The sequence below is a fragment of the Leptosomus discolor genome, chromosome 7 (assembly GCF_034619465.1).
Source record: "Leptosomus discolor isolate bLepDis1 chromosome 7, bLepDis1.hap2, whole genome shotgun sequence".
In the NCBI taxonomy this organism is placed as follows: Eukaryota; Metazoa; Chordata; class Aves; order Leptosomiformes; family Leptosomidae; genus Leptosomus; species Leptosomus discolor.
Window position 1 is genome coordinate 41,139,886 of NC_141397.1, and position 22,779 is coordinate 41,162,664.

Consider the following 22,779-nt stretch of genomic DNA (forward strand, 5'->3'; position numbering starts at 1 on the left):
GTAAGCATTTTTAAAACCTGTTGATAAAAGTGTTATTTGCTATTCCATTCCAGTTTTTTGAATGGGCCGACTCTGATTTGCTTAAGGTCCATCCTTGTTGACCCTTCCTCAGTCAAGCAACCCAATGTATTTTGTATTTTATTTATATAGTAACTTCCAGTAGTTGACTTTGGCAAAAGCCACTTTTGTTTTTCTTTGCTTCATTTAAACTTACTGAAGATATCTTAATGTTATGTTCTCTACATGATCGGTGCTTTATAATGCAGAGTCTGTAGGCATGCATGAGTACCTTGATATACATGGAAGGTGCAGACAGGTATATCTTCTTGTAAGTGTTCCCCTCCTTTGTGCACTAAACAAACAGCTCAGCTTCAGGCACAGATTCCCCTCTGCCTTTCCAGCTTTGGGGCTGAAGCATGGGGCAGGCAGCTGAAAGTGGTGACATTTTAAAACTGTCAGAGCAAGATTTGCAAGAATGTTGTATGTATGTTTGATAGAGCTGAACGTGTGATATTGTTACTGATAGTCTTATGGAATTACCTTGTTTAGGCAAGCCTACAGAAGTAATTAACTGGATAGAAATTAAAGCATAGTATATTCAAAGGCGGTAATTTCTGCAATGGAGTGAAATTCTTTTTCCTTTCTGTTTTCCTTGTGAATGTGCAGTATTTGTCCCCTTGATTAGTTTTTGCTCTGTGGATTTTTTTTTTTTTTAGCCTCCCATTTCTTTAAACCATTGGGACATTAGTGCTCGGCAAATGATCTCTTTTTTTTTTAATTTTGTGTTGTTACAAGCATAAAGAAGACATTGCTTCTTTCAGTGAGCAGTCTTAACCCAGAGCCCTTATTGCCATTTATTAGTGATTGCACAATACAGCATCATCTTAAGTCTTAACTTCTCATGTAATAAGAAAGATTTAATCTTGAAGCCTCTTTTACTTAGTTGCCATGTTTTGCCCTTTCGTGCAATATGCCAGTGTCTTGTTTCTGATTTCAAGCTAACTTTGCTTTGGAAAAGCTATATTAGCTTCAGTGAAATTCTTCTGATTTAAATCTGTGACACTAGCATCAAGCCTTTAAGGTTTATATTTATATTTTCATTATTACATTTCCGTTTTCTACTGCTGATGCTTCATTTCTGCCCCCCTTTCTCATGCTAAGTAGTGCAGAGTTAATCGTAGATAAAGTTCAGCGTAAGGGTTAGGGTGTTAGCAACAGAGCCGGTGAGGTGGTGGTGGTTGTTGTTTTTTTTTTTTATCCAGCCTGCATCATTAGAGGCTAAAATGATTGTGAAATACATCATGTGGAATATCAGCTACAGATTAGATGGTCCGTTTCTACCTCATTAAAATCTCTCTGAAGCAATCAGTTACTAGATAGGCTTATTGCAACAGTGTTTTTCAGGCATCAAAGTGACAACTGATCCTATTTAAGTCAAAATAAAATGAAATATTTTGTAGGGTAAACTAGCCATACCAAGAATATGCCTTGTAAATATGTGTTTAAAAAAAAAATTCTGTGGAAAATGATAATTTTAAAACCTCTTTCCTCAATGAGTGAATGTAGCGCGCACATTCTTTTCTTGCTCTTTGTTAAGATCGTGTCTTTTAAAGGTGCTGCGTAGAAAGCCTGTTTAAAAAGTGTTTATTGTGTTCTATATTAAGCGATGACGTAGCCAGACTAGCCAGACTTGGATTGGGTAAGTGCAGCTCTAAAGATGCTAGCACATCAGGAAATGAAACTGCTGCGAGGAGCTGATGTTTACTGACTATGTAAGCAGGGAATGAGGGAAACTGAATATAACTTCTTGGAAGCATGAAAAAAATTTCAGTAAACATTAAAATAATTAAGTGCATGTTCTTCTAGACATGCCAATAAATATTACATGTGTTGAGAATGATACCTATGTCAGACCCAAGGGGGCGTTTTGCCCAGCCTCTTGCTGCCTCCCTATGTTTTGGTGGACATTGATCCAGGTTGTTTTAAAGCTCAGGAGTGGCAAAAAGCCCTGTTGCCGCTAGGTTAATTGATCACGTTACCTCTAATACGCACTATATGCAAAATTAGCTGCGTTTTCTTCACCTACAAACTTCAATGTTGGCATATGCTAACATTTGAGTACTTGATTTTTGCAACTTCAGTGCAAATGTGAGCATATGTTTGCATGCTGGGGGAAACGTCATACACCATGTATGTCAAACTGGAAAGTGAGCAAAAAGTGTTGCTAATAATTATTTGCTAGTAGTACTCAGTTTACGTTCATTTTTAATTGAATCATAGATTATCAGTGAACTAAATTTTAGATGCTAGGAATGAAGAGGTAAAAACTTACGGGCGAGGTTATTTGTTGAGATAACTGAATGTTATTAAACACTAGTATTATAGGACTATGACTTCATTATGATAGACTTTATAAGGAAAACTGAGTGATTTCTCAACTGGATTTTTATTTTGAAAGTTTGTCCTTTTTTTTTTTTTCTTTTTTTTCCCCTCTTTTTGACTAGTGCTGTTACAGTAGTACTTGGAGACTCTAGCTGAAATAAGGATTACACTTAAAAATCAGAAAAGCCCAAGCTCTGGATCTTTATCCAGGAAATCTTTGGCTTCTGTCAGTCAGGTGATTTGCTGGAGCTGAGATCTCTGTTTTTATTATCTTCAAGACTAATGCAATGCCAGTGGTGCTGGGACATTCAGAACTTGCCCTCCATGACACCTGTTCTATGGGTGTGTTTTATGTTTAATGTGTAGCAGATAATGCTGCATTGCCCTGCCAAGGTGCACAGTAATTTGCCCTGTAATACTCTGTCACCTCTAGTAAAGGTCAAAAATTGTACCAGTTCTGAGAGTGACCAAACAATTACCTTGTTTAATTCTCATGATGAAATTAAGAATATACCAGACTGAATACTGAAGTGTTCTAATTTTTCAGACCGTAGCACTGAAAAGGAGAAACTGCAAATTCTTCTCAATGACTCTATAGCCAACTGATGTAACAATGGTACTAATATTGGGACGCAGACTGAATAGAGAGGATAGTGGGATACGAGATTCCCCTGCAACCAAGCGGAAAGTTTTTGAAATGGACCCAAAATCATTGTCAGGCCCTGAGTTTTTCGACTTTTCGTCGGGATCATCCCATGCTGAAAGCATTCTCCAGATCTTCAATGAATTTCGAGACAGCAGGTTGTTCACAGATGTTATTATCTGTGTGGAAGGAAGGGAGTTTCCCTGCCATCGAGCAGTTCTCTCTGCCTGCAGCAGCTACTTCAGAGCTATGTTTTGCAACGATCACAGAGAAAGCAGAGAGATGTTAGTGGAGATCAATGGCATTTTTGCTGAAGCTATGGATTGCTTTTTACAGTATGTATACACTGGCAAGGTGAAAATCACAACTGAGAACGTGCAGTATCTCTTTGAGACATCAAGCCTCTTTCAGATTAGTGTTTTGCGTGACGCCTGCGCCAAGTTCCTTGAAGAACAGCTGGATCCTTGCAATTGCCTGGGAATCCAGCGCTTTGCGGATACGCACTCACTCAAGACATTGTTCACCAAGTGCAGGAATTTTGCACTGCAGACGTTTGAGGATGTGTCCCAGCATGAAGAATTCCTTGAACTGGGGAAGGATGAGCTTATTGATTATATTTGCAGTGATGAACTGGTGATCAGTAAGGAAGAGATGGTGTTTGAAGCTGTCATGCGCTGGGTGTACCGGGCAGTTGAATTGCGAAGGCCAGTGTTACACGAACTTCTGACGCATGTCAGGCTCCCGTTGTTACACCCAAACTACTTTGTTCAGACTGTAGAAGTGGACCAGCTGATTCAGAATTCCCCAGAGTGCTATCAGCTGCTGCATGAAGCCAGGCGATACCATATCCTTGGAAATGAGATGATGTCTCCCAGAACTAGGCCACGCAGGTGAGGAAATTAATTTTTTTTTTTTCGGTATTTCTGTAGAAGGACACAGTTCAGTGTACAGATGTTTGATATACACGTGTCCAGAAAAAAATCTCTTGCAGTTTATTTTATTCTGCATACTGGAGCTTCCACAGTTACACTTCTGCACTTCCTCACAACACATAAAGCTTACACATCTTGAAAATGTGAGTCTTTTTGCACAGATCATTTTATTGCTATGAAATAAACAACTGTTCAGGTAAGTGAAGTTATATTACCTTGTAAGTAATATATTTTCTAAGGGTTAATGTTTGCTAGGTGAGATCTTAAGTTATTTCATACAATAGCAGTGTCTTGAAAAGAACCTACTGTACTACTGAAGCCAAGAAAACTCAGTAACAACTAAGTGTTGTTAAGCAGGTATTCTTTATTGTGGCACCAGGCAGCACGAGGGATAGCTCCTTCCATACATAAGTGCCCAAGCTTTAGGATTCTTGCCTTATATTTACAGCTTTCATGTTTATTCCTTAGATTTCTAAGAAAAGGTTGGGTTATTCTAATTATTTTATTAACATAAGTTCCTCGCATAGTCCCGCCTCAGTCCGCCCAGTTTACGCCCCCTATTGGGGTGCTTGATGGTCGTTGGGGATGAAGGTGCGAGGCTTCCTCAGGGTTGAACTTTTGAACTTGTCCTGTGGCGCATGCCCTGTACCATCCTGAGTCTTTTCCAATTCACAGAACCAGCTCTTGCTAGCTGCCCTCCCTATCTCTCCTGCTTAGTCTTCTGTGTTCCTTGAGCCCCACAGTCTGATTGGAGGATTCCACCTGCTTGGCGGATTCTGCTTCATTCTTATCTTTAAAGTGTTTGTTAGTTAGTCCACAATGGATATATGCATAACGGTTAGTACAAATCAGCCTCCCTCCCTATCTCTAAAGGCTGGTCAGCAGCAGTTTTCCAAAAGCCAGTTTTCCAAAAGCCAGTTTTCCAAAAGCCAGTTTTCCAAAAGCCAGTTTTCCAAAAGCCAGTTTTCCAAAAGCCAGTTTTCCAAAAGCCAGTTTTCCAAAAGCCAGTTTTCCAAAAGCCAGTTTTCCAAAAGCCAGTTTTCCAAAAGCCAGTTTTCCAAAAGCCAGTTTTCCAAAAGCCAGTTTTCCAAAAGCCAGTTTTCCAAAAGCCAGTTTTCCAAAAGCCAGTTTGCCATTCTTTATTACACTATAGCAGATAAACCATTCCATTTCCCAACCTTCTTTCTTTTTATAACCAAGTCATGTAGGTGTACAGCACACTATAAAGGATGTGGATAGGGTTATATTCAGAGCATTCAATTGCTACATCACAATACTTTACAGATGGAGCAGTACATGGATTTGTAATAGATAATAGACAGCAGAACAACATGTTCTTAACTGTAAATAAACTAGATCTTGCATTTTTTAAGAATTATGAAACAATTCCTGAAGCATTTCATGCTTATTCTATGACATATTAATAATTCAGAATTCCTGCTACTTAATAATGTGTTACACGAATAGGTGACTGAAGGTGCAAGGAGAAATAAGGAAGAGTCCATTAGTGGTGCTTATAAGCAATGGTGGTTATGATTTTTTTTCCTGAAAACTATTTTCCCAGTAAAAGCCTTACCTCCATGTGATAGTTGACATGATAGTTTATTGTTAACTCCAGCTGATTTAAACTAATTATAAAATCATGTGTTATATTAAGGTGATGCAATGATCTGGTCTGGAGAAACGGATTGTGTTAGGAGTTAGTCCTCTTTGTTCACTTGTATGACGTATGTGGTTGCTGTACAGTCACCCTTTATTTTTTTGGTTTTTGCATGTGTTAAAGGCATGCTTATGGGAGGCAAAATACTTGGCAAGCGTTTGCCCCGTTAGTGGCTTTCCAGTTTTTAGTCCTGCTGTGAGAGAAGAAATTCTTCTTAAACTCCTTGCAGCCCTGCTGCTAGGTTTTCTAAGCTGTACGCTGCCATGGAGGGTCTTTGGAAACTTTTGGTTCATGGAGTTTGGAAACTGGTGCAGTGATAGTTTGAGGCATTTCATAACCTGAGTCCGGGCCTGAGGGAGGGACCATGGGAATTCAGACCAAAGACCTCCTTGTTTCATGAGCAGTTGGAGGGCCGTATCTCGTGGTATTTGGTGTGGTGTTTATTGTACGTTTATTACTCAATTTGATAAAGAAAGCAAATACACTCAAACCTGCATGGTGTGTATGTACTTGAGAATCTGAATAGCCTCAGTGTAGCATTCCAGTTTGTAAATGAATCACCTAATCCAGGTGATTTCTGAAGCTGAGGGGGAAAGGGGGGTGTTGGTTTGGGATTTTGTGGGTTTTGGTGGTTTTATTGCTGAGCTTATTAGACTGCACTGTGAATTTGAGTAGGCAGGAACCGGAGAAGTAATTTACAAAGAGAAAAACTGGCTGGCCTCCCAGCAGGAATTTTTTCCCCTTTTCTATATTACATTCATGAAATAGTTTGTTGTCATTTTGTTTCTGTTGCCTGTTTGTTTGTGTTGCCTATAGCAAAAAGAGATCACGTTTTAAAAGTTACCAGCTCCTCCTGCCGCCATGTTTTCATCATACCTTTTCTGGGCATTTCTGGGGGGTTGGGGAACAGAGGATGCCGGAGAGCTTTTTCCCTTCTTTCTTGTCTTCCTCCAGTTTCTTTTTTTATATAAACTGTTTCTGAAAGGAGACAGGCTGCAGGATCAGAAATTTCACATGCCAGTGATTTTACTGAAAATTCTGGAAATTCATTGTGAACCCTTGTATGGGTATGTATACACCTACCAGCGAAGTGGGTTCTACCCACTTTTTTTAAAAGAACAGCATGGATTGCAATTTGCTGTTGATTTTTTTTTTGAAGTTAGTGAAGAGTTACCTGAAGCAAAAAAAAAAAAAAAAAGCTTAAAATGTGATGTCATGGTGCCTGCTTGCTCTTTTGCCACTAGGCATTGTTGACAAATGTAGAAGGTCTTTTTGAAAGATCTTTTCAGTGATGTACTTGCAACGACGTAGTGAAATCTTGAGGTTGTCTCTCATGCTTCTTTTAAGTCTCTCTTGTCCCCTGCTGGTTGTGTTGCACAGCAAACCCCCAAGCTGAGATCAAGCAGTGAGCAGTAATGTATTTCCATATACAAAACAAAACAGATCCTTCCTACTGTATGCTCTGAATTATCTTCAGATTTTGAACTACTGAAAGTTCTTCTGTCTGGCTGACGCTGTGCTGGTTGGTGTTCTTATCTGCCTAGAGGTCTGCATGTAGCTCAGGACCCCTTGGAAACCTCCTCTTGGGAATGCATGGGATTATATGACACTGTCGGTCATCTTCCAGTCCCCCTTTTCTATTTTGTGCACTGCTTTCTGACAGGAGGGTGTCTCCTGGAATCTCTCAGGTGTCTGTGTTAGTTTGCCTCTTATTTTGCTGACACCTTTTCTTCTGGGGGCTACAAGGAGGATTTTCTGTACCACTGAGTGAGATCACAGCTTTTTCTAATCTCCATTCAAATATATCTTTAGTCCTTGTTTGGAATTAGCCTTTGCCTGTATGTTCTTTTTGTGTACTCCCACTTTTTTAATTTATTTATTTTTAAACTAATGTGCACTCCATCATTTGCAAAAAATCACTTGGAACTAACCTTAAAACGTATAATGTGCAAGACTCTTTCAAGAAAATGTAATGGAGAAAATATTTCTTAACTAAAGAAAGGATATAGTTATATAGATACTAAAATACCGGGAAAATTTTTAGGTTTCCGAGGATTTGAAATAGTGTACTAAATTAGTACTTTAAAGAGTAAAACTCTTATCATAGCAATTCATAAAGAGCTCTCTGATAAAAGATTTTTGGTTCATTTAGCTTTAAAATAAAGATTGATAACCCAGTACAGTAAGCTTTTCAGTAAGTAAGTGGAAGCCTTCATTCTAATCTAGAAAGTAATCTAGTAATCAACAGGTAAACCTTTCGTACATACAGTTAGCTGATGTATTTGAGCTTGCTTTTAAGGCAAATTATGAGTATCTTCCTGGGTAATGCTTTGTTGGCACAGGAACTTCCCCTCTCTTATGCTTTGAGAGATTCTTTTCAGAGTTTTTTCTCGAAAAAGCAAAAAACAATAGTAGTAAATACCTAGAAACCAGGAATGAGCATGACTTCAAAGCTGAGCACCTGAAGAGGGTGTTTCTTCTGAGTAGTTCAGGTGTGTAAGTATGCTTGTTTGGATACATATAGACATTTATATAATCTTATAGTACATTATCATTTAGCATTGCCTTTGCCTATTTAAAATATTCTAAGTAGAAATATATAGGTATATCTAAATCATGGTGTGTGGTGACAAGGAGACAGAAGGGCTAACTAGTTTTATTCCTGATGTTCCAAAATGAGGAAAACATTATCAGGATTTATAAATTAATAAAGGATGTGCATAAGTTCACATGTTAGGAAATTTGGGGATAGATCACACAACTTTTGCCTCAAATGAAGTCATAAGTTTGGTTTTGTTTTTTTGAGAGGACTGTAGTATTCATCAATGGATGGCTATTCGTATTGGGGTCAAAGTTAAAGCACAATACAACAAAAAGACTTACAAAAATAAAATCAATCTTGTATTCACTTTAATATACAGCAGTCCTTGAAATACCTATATCAGTGCAAAATCCTTTAATCTAAAAATGCCCTGAACAGAAAGAATTTTGACAAATGTTTACAAGAATTTACAAATTTGAGAGAAGGAGTAAAAGTTGGTCATAGTTGGATTTGCACATTGAAGATGGTTGGTTGATCTCCACATTCAAACGTAGATTAACATTTAACGAGTTTTGTTACTGCTGTGAGTATGGAATATGTATAATGCAGAAGCATTAGGTTAGTAGAAGGAGAATGAGTGTGTGAAATAGAATTTAAAGGCTTATTTGTGTTCATTGCAGACTGCATAATGCTTAATTTTTTCACACTGAGTTTTAGTTTTTGTTTTAGGCTTGAATTTGTATTTCATCATTCCTTAATGTTTCCTTCTATCACTGCACTTGTTTTTCACTCTTAACTGTGCATTGGGTCTAAGGTCTGTTTCTTTTCCCTTATTTTGGTGACTATATGCCTTTAGCTTTTGGTTTTGTTTGTTTTGTTTTGTTTTGTTTTTTTTCAGGAAATAACCTAAAACATTTACATTTTCATAATATTTAAGCCATGTAAAGTACTATGAACTTTGTAAAATTCAGGGGGGCACTAGGACTCATTTCTCAGACAATCTGACAGATTGCTCATCTCATTGTCTCAGGCCTTGCTTAAACTCTGTCTCTGATGTCTCTACTTACAGTCAAAGCAAAAATATTATTAGAACAAGGGCTTTCTCTATTTTTTTAATTATTTGATTTTTACATAGATCATTGTGCAGTGCAGCTCCACCACTTAGAACATGAGTCGATGTGGTAGCCTGCTGTGTAGTGAGACAGCTGGAAACAGTGAAAACCTTTAGCTGTTTGCTGTATGACTCTTTCTTCTTTTTTCTTTGATGTAGAAGTTAATGCTAAATTTTCCAGTGTTCACACAGTTTCGAAGACGATGTTGTTTGTCCTCCATGTACTAATAAATATCTTCTACATCTTAGTTTTCTTTGTTCACTTTTTTAGATCAACTGGTTATTCTGAGGTGATAGTTGTTGTTGGAGGCTGTGAACGAGTTGGAGGGTTTAATTTGCCATATACTGAGTGCTACGATCCTGTAACAGGAGAGTGGAAGTCACTGGCTAAACTTCCAGAGTTTACGAAGTCTGAGTATGCAGTGTGTGCTCTACGGAATGATATTCTTGTTTCAGGTGAATAATCCTAAAAAATTTAAGACTTCTTTCTTTCCTTTGTTGTTTGGGTTTTTTGTTTTGTTTTGTTTTTTAAGTAGCGTGGCAGATCTTTGTACTGGGAACTTCCAAAGGCTCAACTGAAAGTCACTTTCTGAACAAAACAGTGAACACCAGCCCAAAACTAACCTTATTGTAGACAAAAGTGTTTTCTGGGTTTTTGTTTGGTGTTAATCGGCAGTTTTTTACAGCTGACTCTAGGAGATCAATTGTATTTAAAGAGATGAGCTTATGCTTGTTAAGTACAGTGCTTTAAAATAGAGTAGAGGCCTGTTTACAGCAACAGTTGGAAAAACTACAAGCAAAAAATCCCAAGCAGTCTTTTCCCAGCAGCATTTTCTCTGCTACAAAATGTGCTGTGTGCTGGTTAAAAACACCAGTTGCCTAGGAGCACTGCAGCACTGGTATGTTTCTGGTGACTTGCTTCTATCGTATGGCTGCCTCGACTCAAAAAGAAAAATAGTTAAAGCTTCTTCTCACCATGGGAATATAAAATGGAAACAAATTCCTTTTAGCACCTGAGTTGGGGATCCATTTATACCAGCCTTTTACAGTGAAATGTGCAATAGCTATAGGTTTTTAAACGCCTCTCATTTGGTCATTTAGCAAGGATAAATTGTAGGGTGCAGCTGATGGTTTAGACACCAAACCCAATGTGTTAGTTTAACTAAAGCATTTGTCTCCTCAGATGTGTAGTGCCTGTGTCGTTTGAACAAAATGTAAACCAAAGGACATGGATACACGAGTCAAACAGGGGAACAGCTGATGTTAGGGCTGTGCAGTGAGGCACATCAATGGTTAAGATTTTGAGTGTCTCATCTGGGTAGTGATGCTAAGGGAACTCTGAAGAGCATGGACAAAAGCCATTAAAATGCATTCCAATCTTAAGAAATAAACTAATGTGATCTCAGCATGTTAAGTGGAAAAGGCACACATAAGTAACCTAACTTACTGTATGTTTTCATGTTTGAAATCCACTGAAACTGACTTTTTCAGTCTAACTTAGAAATATAGATAGATCCTTATTTCTTGCCACCTAAAAAGGACAGGAAGTTTTCATTGCCCATTGTAGAGGGGGCACATTAGTAGTTAACATTTCTCATCCAATAATGAATTCATTCAAATTGGCGTGTGTGCTTTGGTTGTGGTTTTTTTTTTTTTTAGGTGGAAGAATCAATAGCCGGGATGTTTGGATTTATAACTCTCAACTTAACATTTGGATCAGGGTTGCCTCCTTAAATAAAGGCCGATGGCGTCATAAAATGGCTGTTCTTCTTGGTAAAGTAAGAGAGAGAAATATATATATATATAGAGAGAGAATTTTCTTAATAGTGGGGGTGTTTGCTGTATAAAAGAAAACAGTGGAGAAAACATGTACGTATGTAGTATTACTTTGTATTTCCTATAAAATAATGTTTAAAATATATTTTTTCCAATAAAAGAATATTTTAAACAATTAGGCTTTTTATCAGTCAGACACTTATCAGTGGATGTGAAAATCATGTTACCCCTCTGTTGGGATTGGTTTTGTCATTGAAATGTCTTATCCCCAAGAAGCGATTTTTTGGAAAGCAAAGAAGGGTCTGGAGTTGCCTGCGCTTCAGAAGTGCTGTCAAAAGTTTAACAGTTCATGCAGTTATTAACAGTAACTGGTACTGCTCTGAATGTTAGCTCTGTGCTCTTTTATTTGATGTTTTATATTGAAATTAACCAAATATATGCTGTGAGGAAACAGGAGGTTTTGCTGTATTTTGAAGGCATATGTGCCTTAACCAGTAGTTGGGATCAACTGCCTGTGGGGATTCCGTAATGAAAGTCAGGGAAGCTGTGCATGTGATGTCCCTTGGATTTCGTAGAGATGAGACTTGCAGCTGGAGCAAACAGAGGGTAGAAGGTAGACACAATAATGAGCTCTGCTTCTTAAATATGAGAGAAGCAACAGGAAAGTAGAGAGAAGTTTACAAACTGAGAGGAAGAAATGTTTTTGTAAGCAAGTAGGAAAAAAGGAAAACACAGAAAAGCAGAGGTAAATACAGATGGACTTTTGCTGCTGCTGTTGCTGAACGTAATCTGTAAAAACAGAAATGCAGAGAAGTGCCTTTTTTTACAAATGCCATTCAAATAGGAAGTTTCTATCTCAGTATTAATAATACTATGCTTTGGACGTGTGTTTGCAGTGTCATTCCACATGTGACTGAATGGAACTCTCCAGGGAGTCTGTACCTATTATTTTTAGACCATATCCTTCTCCTTCTGTGTAGAAATTAAAATTTGAGGACAGTATCCCTTCACAAACCTAGCAAATTAGGATTCCTGCAGCTTTAAATTAATTCAATTTCATATTTAAATGTAGTAATAGTAAAAATGAAATGATGATAGTTTTCACCACTTTGTATAGGTATATGTTGTTGGAGGATATGATGGGCAAAACCGCCTCAGCAGTGTAGAGTGTTATGATTCGTTTTCTAATCGATGGACAGAGGTGGCTCCCCTTAAAGAAGCTGTGAGCTCTCCTGCAGTCACCAGCTGTGTTGGCAAACTGTTTGTGATCGGGGGTGGTCCTGATGACAACACGTGTTCTGACAAGGTCAGTAATTGTATTTGACTGCGTCTTCTGTCCATGGTAAACAGTATTGCTGGTTGAAAAACGGATGATACAGAGTTCTGTTTTAACTGTTTTGCTGAATGGATTATGGAATTATTATAATACAAAAATACAGAGTAGAAAACGTTAATAATATACTGTCACTGTAGTCTTTCTCATGGATACTGTTAATGGCTTCACAAGTTCTTTGAATTATTCAACCTGAGTGGTAGGCAAATAATGTTGAATATAGTGCATATATAGATGTTATTGATATATGGACCTATATGTGTATTAACTTCATTTTCTTGGTGAGATATTGCCCACCAGGTATTGTTTCTTTGGCTCTCCTTGTATCACCTGTGTGGGTGTGCCAGGTTGTTATTTCAGTTAGGCTTTTAATCATAAATGCATGTATTTCTTTCCAGGTTCAGTCTTACGATCCTGATACTAATTCTTGGCTGCTCCGTGCAACTATCCCTATTGCAAAAAGATGTATTACAGCTGTGTCTTTAAACAATCTGATCTATGTTGCTGGTGGGCTTACCAAAGCAATATACTGCTATGATCCAGTTGAGGACTACTGGATGCATGTACAGAATACATTCAGCAGACAGGTAATTCACACTAAAAGGCATGTAGGCATCTGAAATGTATTTTCTTACGTGAGTATCTTGGCATGAAATGAGTACGTGCTTGTTTAACCCTGTTAAAATTGCATCTGATTCCATTCTTGCTTTACTTCATCTATATGATTGAAAACTTCACAGAAGAGGAAGTCTTTAAAGCAGTAGCTTTTCAGCTTAGTGTCACTGTTAGCCAGTCCATACTCTTTTGTTTGAGAGCAGTTACTGTTGGAGAACAGTGTAATAGTATAATGGATAATGTTTTAATTGTATAGAAATTGATCTCTGTCAAATTCTGCTGCATGTTTTAATTTAGACTGAAGATAGTAATTTTGTTATAATAAATTAAGGCCTTTCAATGTAACAAACAATACTGAAAGCTGTTCTTACGGTGTGAAAAAAAAAAAAAACAACCCTCACTGTATGACACAGAAAGTGTCTGACTTAAGCAGCAAGAGCTGTATCCCTTCCACATACGGAACACTGAGCAGAACTTAAAAATGTGTCCCCTCAGTAGTGAAGCGTGTGTGTATCAGTTAACTTTCCTTATGTTTTTAAAACATCAATCACATACTTTACAGTATCAACCTTAACAGAGGTTCTTTTTTTCCTGGCCTTCCCTCTACTCCTGTTTTGATCTGTGCCCTTTATTTAACTGGGTATTTTTTTCCATGCCTGCTTTTAAGGAAGAAATAAAATCCTCTCTCTCTTTGTTTTAAGTAAGACATAGCGCTGTCTTTGTCTTATGCACTCTTTTCTTAGTCATGGCTTTTTTTGCTCTCCCCTATTTACATCCTTCTTCACTACCTGTTACTCTTCTAAGGTGCTTCTCCTTGTTCCCATTTTTTTTGCATTAATAGTACCTACTGTGGTCCCTCTTCTGAAAATCATTGTTCTTTCTTCTTTCCTTATCGCAGGTGTTTAAATGGCAAGTACAGTGTTCGGCTGTATTCCATTGTATTCCTCATCTGAGCTATGTGTAATGGAGGCTTAGACCTGAAATAGTCTTTCCTGTAGGATTGTGCTGCTGCTTTCCCCAGTTATTGTGCTTCCTGCATTGGCCCTTTCGGGAGGGAATTGTGTAGGCCAGTCTGTTTACAAATGGTAGTCACAATGCTGGCCTTCTGCACTGGGGTAGATATGCAGGAATTGAGGTCTTGTTCTTTAAATGATCATATATTCTTTTGCGTATTTTGAAACAGGAGAATTGTGGCATGTCTGTGTGTAACGGAAAAATCTATATCCTTGGTGGAAGACGAGAAAATGGTGAAGCCACAGACACTATTCTTTGTTACGACCCTGCAACGGGCATTATCACAGGAGTAGCAGCCATGCCCAGGCCAGTATCATATCACGGCTGTGTGACGATTCATAGATATAATGAAAAAGGCTTTAAACTGTAATTTTTTTCTTGGAAAAAAAGAAGATGATGGCATGAATGAATCCAGTGGTCTGCTGCAAGACAGGCTTTTTAAAGATCCATGAAGTGGAAAGATGCCATTTCCCTACTTAAGCGTCATATGAAAATTATATCCTGTGACTTTAGAAAAATGGTTAATTTAACTTAAACAAGTTTACAAATCTATCCAATAACCAGAGTTTAGTTATATCTGCTGTGTGCTCTGATATAAGAGCAGTAATAGTACGTTGTACTAGGGTTCAGAAAGTTTGCCCTATGTGTGACTAGTAGTTAAAATCTTGGAAGCTTTTTGGGGAAAGTGCCTTCACAAGCATTTGTGCCTGTGTCCTGAGAAGTGATATCTGCAAGGTGTTGCAGGTTCTGTGAATTGGAAGAATACATAGGCAAGTAAATTCCAAAGAATCATCTAAGAGAATTACCTACAATTAAAAAAGCTTATATAATTATAATCCATGTGCACAGCATTTTTACAAACAGATTACTTGGATTAACCAAGTAGATTTTATGTCAGATCATGCGTAGTTTGGAATTAAAACAAACAAACAAGACCAACAAACAAAACAGCCTACATAGGACAAATATTAGAGTCTTTGAGGAATGGTGTGTTTTTTCTGAAGGAGAAACTGGTTGTTTAGTGAGCTGCTGCAACACGCTGCAGTAACGATCGTGTACCTTAACACCATGGAACTTATTCATAGTGTTGCTAAATGTTCATCAGAAGTACAAGGTACGTGACATGGAAAACTAGTGACCACTGGGCTGTAGGCATGCATCTGTGAAGCAAATTTTGAATCCCAGTTTTTAACTTTTTGTATGATATGGCTGAAGTCTGAAAGTTACTGGGTTCGCTCTTTGCTCATTGCAAAGTATGTCTAAATTATTCAAGGAATAAAGGGTGATGAACTCTGGATTCTTCTGCTTTTCTGAATCACATTATAAATTACCTGATGATAGAGGTAGGGACTTGGGTTGCACCCTAAATCTTATAAATTCTTTTGGTCATCTCATGTGCAGAGATGGCAGAGTATCTGCCAAGTATTTCTTGGCCTTTCTCCAGACAATCACTTAGTCTAGCACAGTTAAACTACTGTATAAGCTGCTTGGCCACAGATAAAGAAGTTCTGGAAAGATCCCTCCTGTCACCAGAAAAATATCTGTGGACCTGTCCATGTAGCCATATGAGGTAACTCCCACATAATGTTTTGGATGATTTTGAAGCCTAGGAAGCACCTGTATTTTAACACACACCCCTTTGTAGTAAAGGTACTTTTCTAAGTCCTCCCTAGATTTCTGTACTAGATCTCTTTATTTCCAGTACACAGTTGTATAGTTGAGGCACAAGTTCATAAAAACCGAAATAGCACTTGAGAGTTGGAAAATGAATAGGATTGTCTGCGTACCAATTTCCTGTTAATCACCAAACCCCTCAGGAACTGCCTTTCAAAGGAATTCTGAGGACAGCAGCCAGTAAGGAAGTTGGTCAGTGCCAGGGGAGGAAAAAAAAAAAAATAAGCCCCCTGCAGAGACAATCCCTAGGCTCGGGGTTCTGGTCTCTGCTTGCTCAGGAGGATGAAAACAAGCACCATCTCTGGAACGTTGTTTGTTCCATTGGACTTTCTTCATCTGTTTTCCCAGAATATTTCTTCGTAAGATGGAAATTCTGACCCTCAGTGAAGCTATGCCAAACTGGGAGTCATCATTTTTAGTGATATGTGGTTGTGACTTTTAAAGAGCACTAGGAGCTGCACTTTGTGATGCATTAACTTGTAACCTCAGGAAAGGACACAAATTTCAGTTTCTGGCTGAATACCAAACACTGCTCTGTATATGTTAAGAATACTGATAAAATACAAATCTCTGCATATCAGTGATGTAATTAGGAAGTCAGTCCCTGAGCATGTACATTCAAATTGCCCTAAAAAAGAAAGTCCCTCAGGAATGCAAGACAAATTAATCTGATAAATTAATCCTTTTCTAAGTTTCTTGTGTTACTTTGAAAAGGTAATTTCAGTACCTGTGAATAAGGTCCATTGATAGCAATGGTAATTGCCCAGTAACTGATACTATATATTAACACTGTATATAACTTTTGCCATCATTGTAAATGAAAATGTAAAAAATGATAGGAGCACTTCATTAGAGATATTCTTTCCTTTGATTTCTGTTTGTATTAAGACTTGTAATGTTGTCATGTTAAACTGCTTTTAAGCATTCTTTATTCTGTAGGTGTAGAACAATGTCATTTATGTATAGTTATCTCTTAATCTGTGTTTCAATACTGCACTAGTTGTAAATAACAAGATACTGCTTTCTATGGTTTTGAAGATCCATTTTATAGTTTAGTTGTCGTCTTAACAATTTATGACTCTTACTGTTACCTATTATTTTGAAAATGACAGTGTTTAATGAACTAGTAAATGCAGAAATGTAGATGAGGGAAGGAAACTTCTGCTTACAATTGAGAACCTGTATTCAGCGCTGAACAGCTACATGTGTGGAGCATTGCTAAATTGGCAGTTATTCATGCAATGATTTCCCTAAAACAAACAGTGAAAATTTTTTTGCTTGCTAACTTTGTAAATAATTTGCACTTATGGCCTGCTCTGTTAGAACAATTATTTTAGATGTACTAGAAAAGAGCAATTCAACTTTGGATTAATGAAAACACACCATTTTTCTAGAAGGATGCATTAATTTGGAAGTCATGTTCCTGAGCCACCTGTTCTCCAATGCATTTCACTTAGGTATAGATGAATTAAAAGATTTAAACTCTCACCGTTACGCATATCTAGCTGCTTGCAGTTTATGGCCTTGAGCAGCAGGTTGGGGCTTTTTTGTCTCAGCTAGGAGAGAAAATTATTGTCACTAGTATAATGGAAAGATTTCCATCATAAATGGTAGTAGGTTTGGTAGCTCCAAAGTAGAGACACCTGCATAAAGATGTAACTTCAGTGGAACCATACATGGGAAGAGGGCTCAAGTATCTCCAAAGTCACACCTAAAAAATTAATTCTAAGAGTTGTTAATATTTCACTCCACTAAACAGATAATTACCTTTTAAGAGTTTCACTCTTGAAAAGAAATGACAGTAAATGTTTTCCTTCTCCATTTTGATGTTCACTTCATGAATTACATCCTTCTGTTCTTAGCAATATGATGTTAATTGAATATTAATTCCTGGTAGCCTGGCTTCCAGAAGGTTCTGAATAGCTAACTTCAGTACTGTGTTGCAGTGCAGCCGATAGGCTTCTGCTTTTAGATATACCATGCGTTTCCTCATTTTACAGCCATCACGCATGTAACATTGCCTGGTAACCATTTAGTTTTACCTGCAGGCTCCCTTCTTGGTAATGCTTAAATAGGCATAATTTCTGGAATCTCTTCCATTTGTCCTTCAGATGGTTCATTTTATACTACATGCCTGGTATGCATTTTGAGGATTAGGCACTGTGCTTTCCAGTCTAGCACCAGGGGTCCAGAGTTACGGGTTTTTTTGGGTTTTTAATTGGCACCAATGCAGTTCTCATCAAAGGTTGCTTTTGTTTCTGCTCTCTGAAGCACAGATGTTTAATGCAGATTATGTTGATACGGACCCTTATCATAATTTACTGAAGCTTTTTAAATGGTATTTTTAACACTGCAAATTTTTGAGAGGCTGATGATGTAGGAAGAGGAGGTGCTTATCTTGACAGAGCTTCGGAGGAAGCTTTGGTCACCTGTACTTTGTCGCTTGTGCTTGAGAGCAAGGACGCTGCTGACTGCTCCATCTTCCTCAAAATAGTTGAGTTCACTACATTATCTTAGATAATTACTCAACTTATCCTGCTTTTGTTCTATTTGAGCTGCAAGGACAAAACAAGAAGCAGTCCCGCTCCCTATGACTTCAGGTTTCCCTCCTGCCCCAGGCACAGTGTTGTGTGTGCTGGAGCTGTCACTCTTAGCAGGCAGGCAGAGCTGTGAACTTAGGCTAGCTCCAAAGAGAGACAAGAGGGAAACTCATTGGGGTGGGCTGAGAGATGGCAGGAGGAAATGCAGTGCGTTGGAGGTTTGTGTGTTTGGCTGGACTTGCTGAAACTAAGATATTCTGGATGCTCCGAAGTTTGCAATTCCAGATGCTGAAACTCAGGTGGTAAAAAAATATTTCATGTTTGTCAACACTCTGAACTCAGTTGGAGCAATAAAGGTGCATATATGGTCACAGTTCCTCTAGTGGCAATGTTCAGGAAAGGCAAAGGTTCGTTTTTCCTAATTGCCCAATGAGGCAAGTACATGTGGTGTTTTTTCCTACCACTGAAGATGGGAAAAGCCCATTCAAGAGCATTAAGAAACTCACAAGACTTGGTCATTGTGAGGCAAAATGAATGTTTTCATCTGAAAGGAGCCTCTCGCACACAAAGTACAAATGAAAATTTGTTGTGTCTGGCTAAAAAATCTGAGCAACATAGAAAAGGAGTCTTCAAGGTAGGATGAGATTTTTAAGCAGAAATTTGCTGTCTGGTTGGGGGCCAAGCAGTAATTTTTTTTAAGTATGCATAACACAAGTTTCCTTACTGTTGAATTATTTCAGGTGGCATTAATGGATCTTGCTGTCACTTTATCATGATTGTGTCAGTGCTATGAGCATTGCCACAAAACAGTAGGCAGCCTCCTACCAACCCCGAATCACGTGTGAATCGCGTGTTCTCTGCATGCTGGCCTTGGGTCAGCTATCTTCCATAACTGATATTACACATAAGCTCATGTTACTCAAAGTATATAGCCCTGATAACATTGCTGTCTAAGAACTCTATTTACAGGAACACTTCATTTTCTACTGTAGTGCTCCAGTCTGTACTCATATGTTTATGTGTGCATATCTGTGCGTGTGAATAACTTTGTGATCATTTTCTGATTGTGCTGTTACAAGTAATACATGTAAAAGCCCCTGTGTACAGCATGTGGATAATGTAATTATGGCTTACTTTGTATTATTAGTTCCAAAGAAAATAACGTGTGGTGATTTTGAAAATACCTGTGCCTTGAATTCAGCTGTATTTTTATCTATTGTGAAAAAGAGCTTGGATTACTTCTCTCAGTTTATCTTTATTAGGATCAGTCTTACTGTCCAGACTGTGAGAGAGAAATAACTCTTGCCATCATTAACTAGAATAGTTAAACCTCTTGTTTAGAATATGCCTAGAATGCTTCCATTATTACAGTACTATGTCAGATTTAATCTAGGGAGATCAGCATTTGTTTTCCTATTTTTTATTTGCAGCACTCCTCAGTGACAGGGGATTTGAGTTTAGTCTTTGACTTCCTGTCCTTAATGTGTACAGTTTCTTGTTTTAGTCAGTAGCCCCTACGATATTTCTGAATGCTCCAACTTGTCAGTTACGAACCTCTTGTTCAATATACAGCATATGAAGCAATAATATGGTGCAGTATGGCAATAAGCAAATCAAGAGACTTGAATGTACTATTACTAAATTCATATGTGTAAATGCTGGACTGATGAGTCATTCTTTTTGGTGCACCTGTAGCAATTTGGAACCAGATTAACAGGAGCCACTTGGCCATGGAAAGAGAGTTTACCTTCTGAACTGTTACTCATATGATATTTTATCTTCACCTGAAATCATGTTTTGATTTTCCTTTTTTGCTGAGGAAAACAGCAGTTCATGTTATTCCTTTCCAGTTCCTGTATTTACTGAAACATAGAGGGCGTAGTTCCATGAAGAGCTGATCTTGTCTTCAAGAATAATCTGGTGCAGCATAACTGACATTTGAACAAAAAAAGTGCAGATCACTTACTGTGTGCCTGAGTCAACGTAATGTTATCTCGCATATATCATTAAGGTCTTCAGATTGCGCTGACAGTAGAAAAGTGATTTTGTAATGTAGCACAATTGCGATAACACCTGTTATTTAAATATATTTCTTGCATAATTCTTTGAAATTTTTTTAAAGTTCAGTGTACCTAATAAACATTTGCCTTTTGAATAGTTCACTGTGTTTTTTATTTAGGTTATGAGAAGTTCCAGGGTGGGGCTTTGTGGTGCAAGAAGGAAACTCCTTCCTCTTTTTTTTTCTGGGTCATTTTAACTTGTTGGATGCTGCCCCTTTGCAGTCTCTCTATCCATTATCTGTTCTGTTTCCTAGCCTAGGTATCTTCCCTGCTCATCTTTCTGCCCTTGTCATGGAACTTACTGTTGATGTGGATAAAGGCAAGCTGGAGGCTGTGCAGAAGAGTAAGCTTCAAAACAAAACTGGAAAAATGATAAAGCAGGGGGGTGGGACGTGAAACACTGGTTAGTCCTGGGTATTGCAATGGGAAAAGGATGTGAATGGACTTCGAAGACAAAACCAGCCTGAGAAATCAGGAAAAGGTAACATAATGCTAGGAAGGAGACTGGCAACAATTCAGGTTGGAAAGTATCCTATAGAAAGTTTATTCTCCTAAAACTAGTTAGTTGGCTATCTCAAGGTTCCCCCTTGCAGCTGGCAGAGTAAGGGTTCAGACTGGGATGGAGTGGCATGCTGTTGCAGTTGAATTGATACGAAGGAAGTATTTGGTTTAGTACCCCATTTTTTTTACAGATTACATCCATCTTACACGGATTTTTCGAGTGGAATACTAGCTGTACTCCTGGCTTTGCCTTCCCAGTAATGTGCGTTTGGGATCTTGGACTCGGAACTTGCCCTACATGTAAACCTAGTCTTGCCTTCTTCCTTAAAACCTTTCTTTTAGATATTGTGGCAATCAAATACAGCTTCCACGGCTTTGCCCTGTAGCCCACTGAGATCTAATCTGTGTCACAAGTCTATTCCATGTGGGGGGTTCTGGATATACCAAAATAAAGCCCAAGGTACGAGGGCCCTGATATTCGATATACTCTGTGTCTGACACATAGAACTAAGTATAAGGCAAGAGAAGTTCTTTTTAGAAATGGTGCCAGACATTCTGCATTTTAATATAACTTAAATGGACATGATACTGCTGCATCTTTCATGTTTTTTTCTGCAGCTTTGAGATGCAGAAAACTCAAGTAGTTGCATTAGTTTCAACAGTTTTGAACCCATGCCCCCAGAGATGAGAGGCTGTGTTGTACTATTGAGATATGTAGTGGTTTTCAAATAGTTTCTAACATGAAATAAAACATGGCAAGCCAACAGTGACTGCTGCAGTTCTACAGTGTGCCTGGGCTCATTTAGAGCAACTGTGTGGCTCTTGCTGTGGTGCCAGAAGTATGTTGGCCAAGTTCAACACTTGCAGAAGTTTACTTTCCTGAGAGAAGTAACATTGTCTGAAAGGGAATTCACAGGCTGCAAAGCAGGGGAAATATTTCTGAGGGCTGGAAGCCCGTCTTAAGATATTTTTAGTCTTAAACGTAGTCAACCGTCGGCAGTATTTTAACAGCCTCTTTCTCTTTCCATTAAGCAGGAAAACAGAAGAAAATAAAATTGAACTTCATTATATACATACTTTTCCCGATGAGTATGATACAAATCGAATCGAAGAACAGCCTCCATCAATTTGCCATAGTTCATGTTGGTTGCTTGGTAAGGGGTCGGAAAGCCATTGTAGTAGTGGTCCTGAAATCAGACAAAAAGAGGACTTTAAGCCTTGAGCATTCAGCATATACTTGCTAATTAGTGACCTCATAAAGAAATGCAAATGCATGTATGAGCAGGACATTAATTTATGCTGGTTAGCAGCTGACTGCATGAACCATGGGACTACCACAGATCAAAGCACCATTTGTCATTAGCCACACCTGACAGAGGTATTACAGCCTGGCCAAAACTGAACACAAACTGTGGTATTAACTACACTAATTTGGACAATTTTAGCTCCGATTTGAGAAACTATGAACTATGGTGAGTAGTAAGTAAAGTATAAAGTTTTTTTGAAGCCTGACTTCAGTGAGATCAGTGCAGAACTCCCTTCAGTGGCCCTGGTGCGCACAACGCATCAGGGGAGGCTGGGTGACACGGTGCTCCTGTGCACTTGTGGGCTCCTCGTGTCTTGCATCTGCCTCATTTCTTGGGGTGTCTTGCTAATCATCACCCGTTCATTGAATATCTTTGTATTAAAATGTCTTCCTCAAATTTTATTACTTATTAAAATAAGGTAGTTTCACCCAGTAAGTCAGGATTGGGCCAACACACTAATGTATCTAAACAGAAACGTCACAGCGTCGCTAATCTCTCTTTTGTCTGGCGTTGGGGGTAAATTGCCGTCCCCGCACCGCTCGTCGCTCCCGCGGCCAGCGCTGGAGCGGCGCCGCCGGGTCTCCTCAGCAGCCGCGACCCCATTCGGCCGCCGTCCCCTGAGGGACCCTCCCCGCCGCCCGGCTCCTTCCTCCCCTCAGCCGCTCGGGAACCGGCCCACGGCCCGCCCT

General features: G+C 38.6%; 1 protein-coding gene across 1 annotated transcript; it reads left to right on the forward strand.

The window, feature by feature from the left end:
• The first annotated feature begins 2,995 nt into the window (after nucleotides 1-2,995).
• Nucleotides 2,996-14,632, forward strand: KLHL24 (kelch like family member 24). The gene is made up of 6 exons (XM_009952069.2): nucleotides 2,996-3,915; nucleotides 9,542-9,726; nucleotides 10,930-11,048; nucleotides 12,164-12,352; nucleotides 12,778-12,966; nucleotides 14,178-14,632. The coding sequence occupies exons 1-6, from the start codon at nucleotides 2,996-2,998 to the stop codon at nucleotides 14,376-14,378; spliced, it is 1,803 nt and encodes a 600-aa protein (XP_009950371.1). The 3' UTR covers nucleotides 14,379-14,632.
• The last annotated feature ends 8,147 nt before the right edge of the window (nucleotides 14,633-22,779 follow it).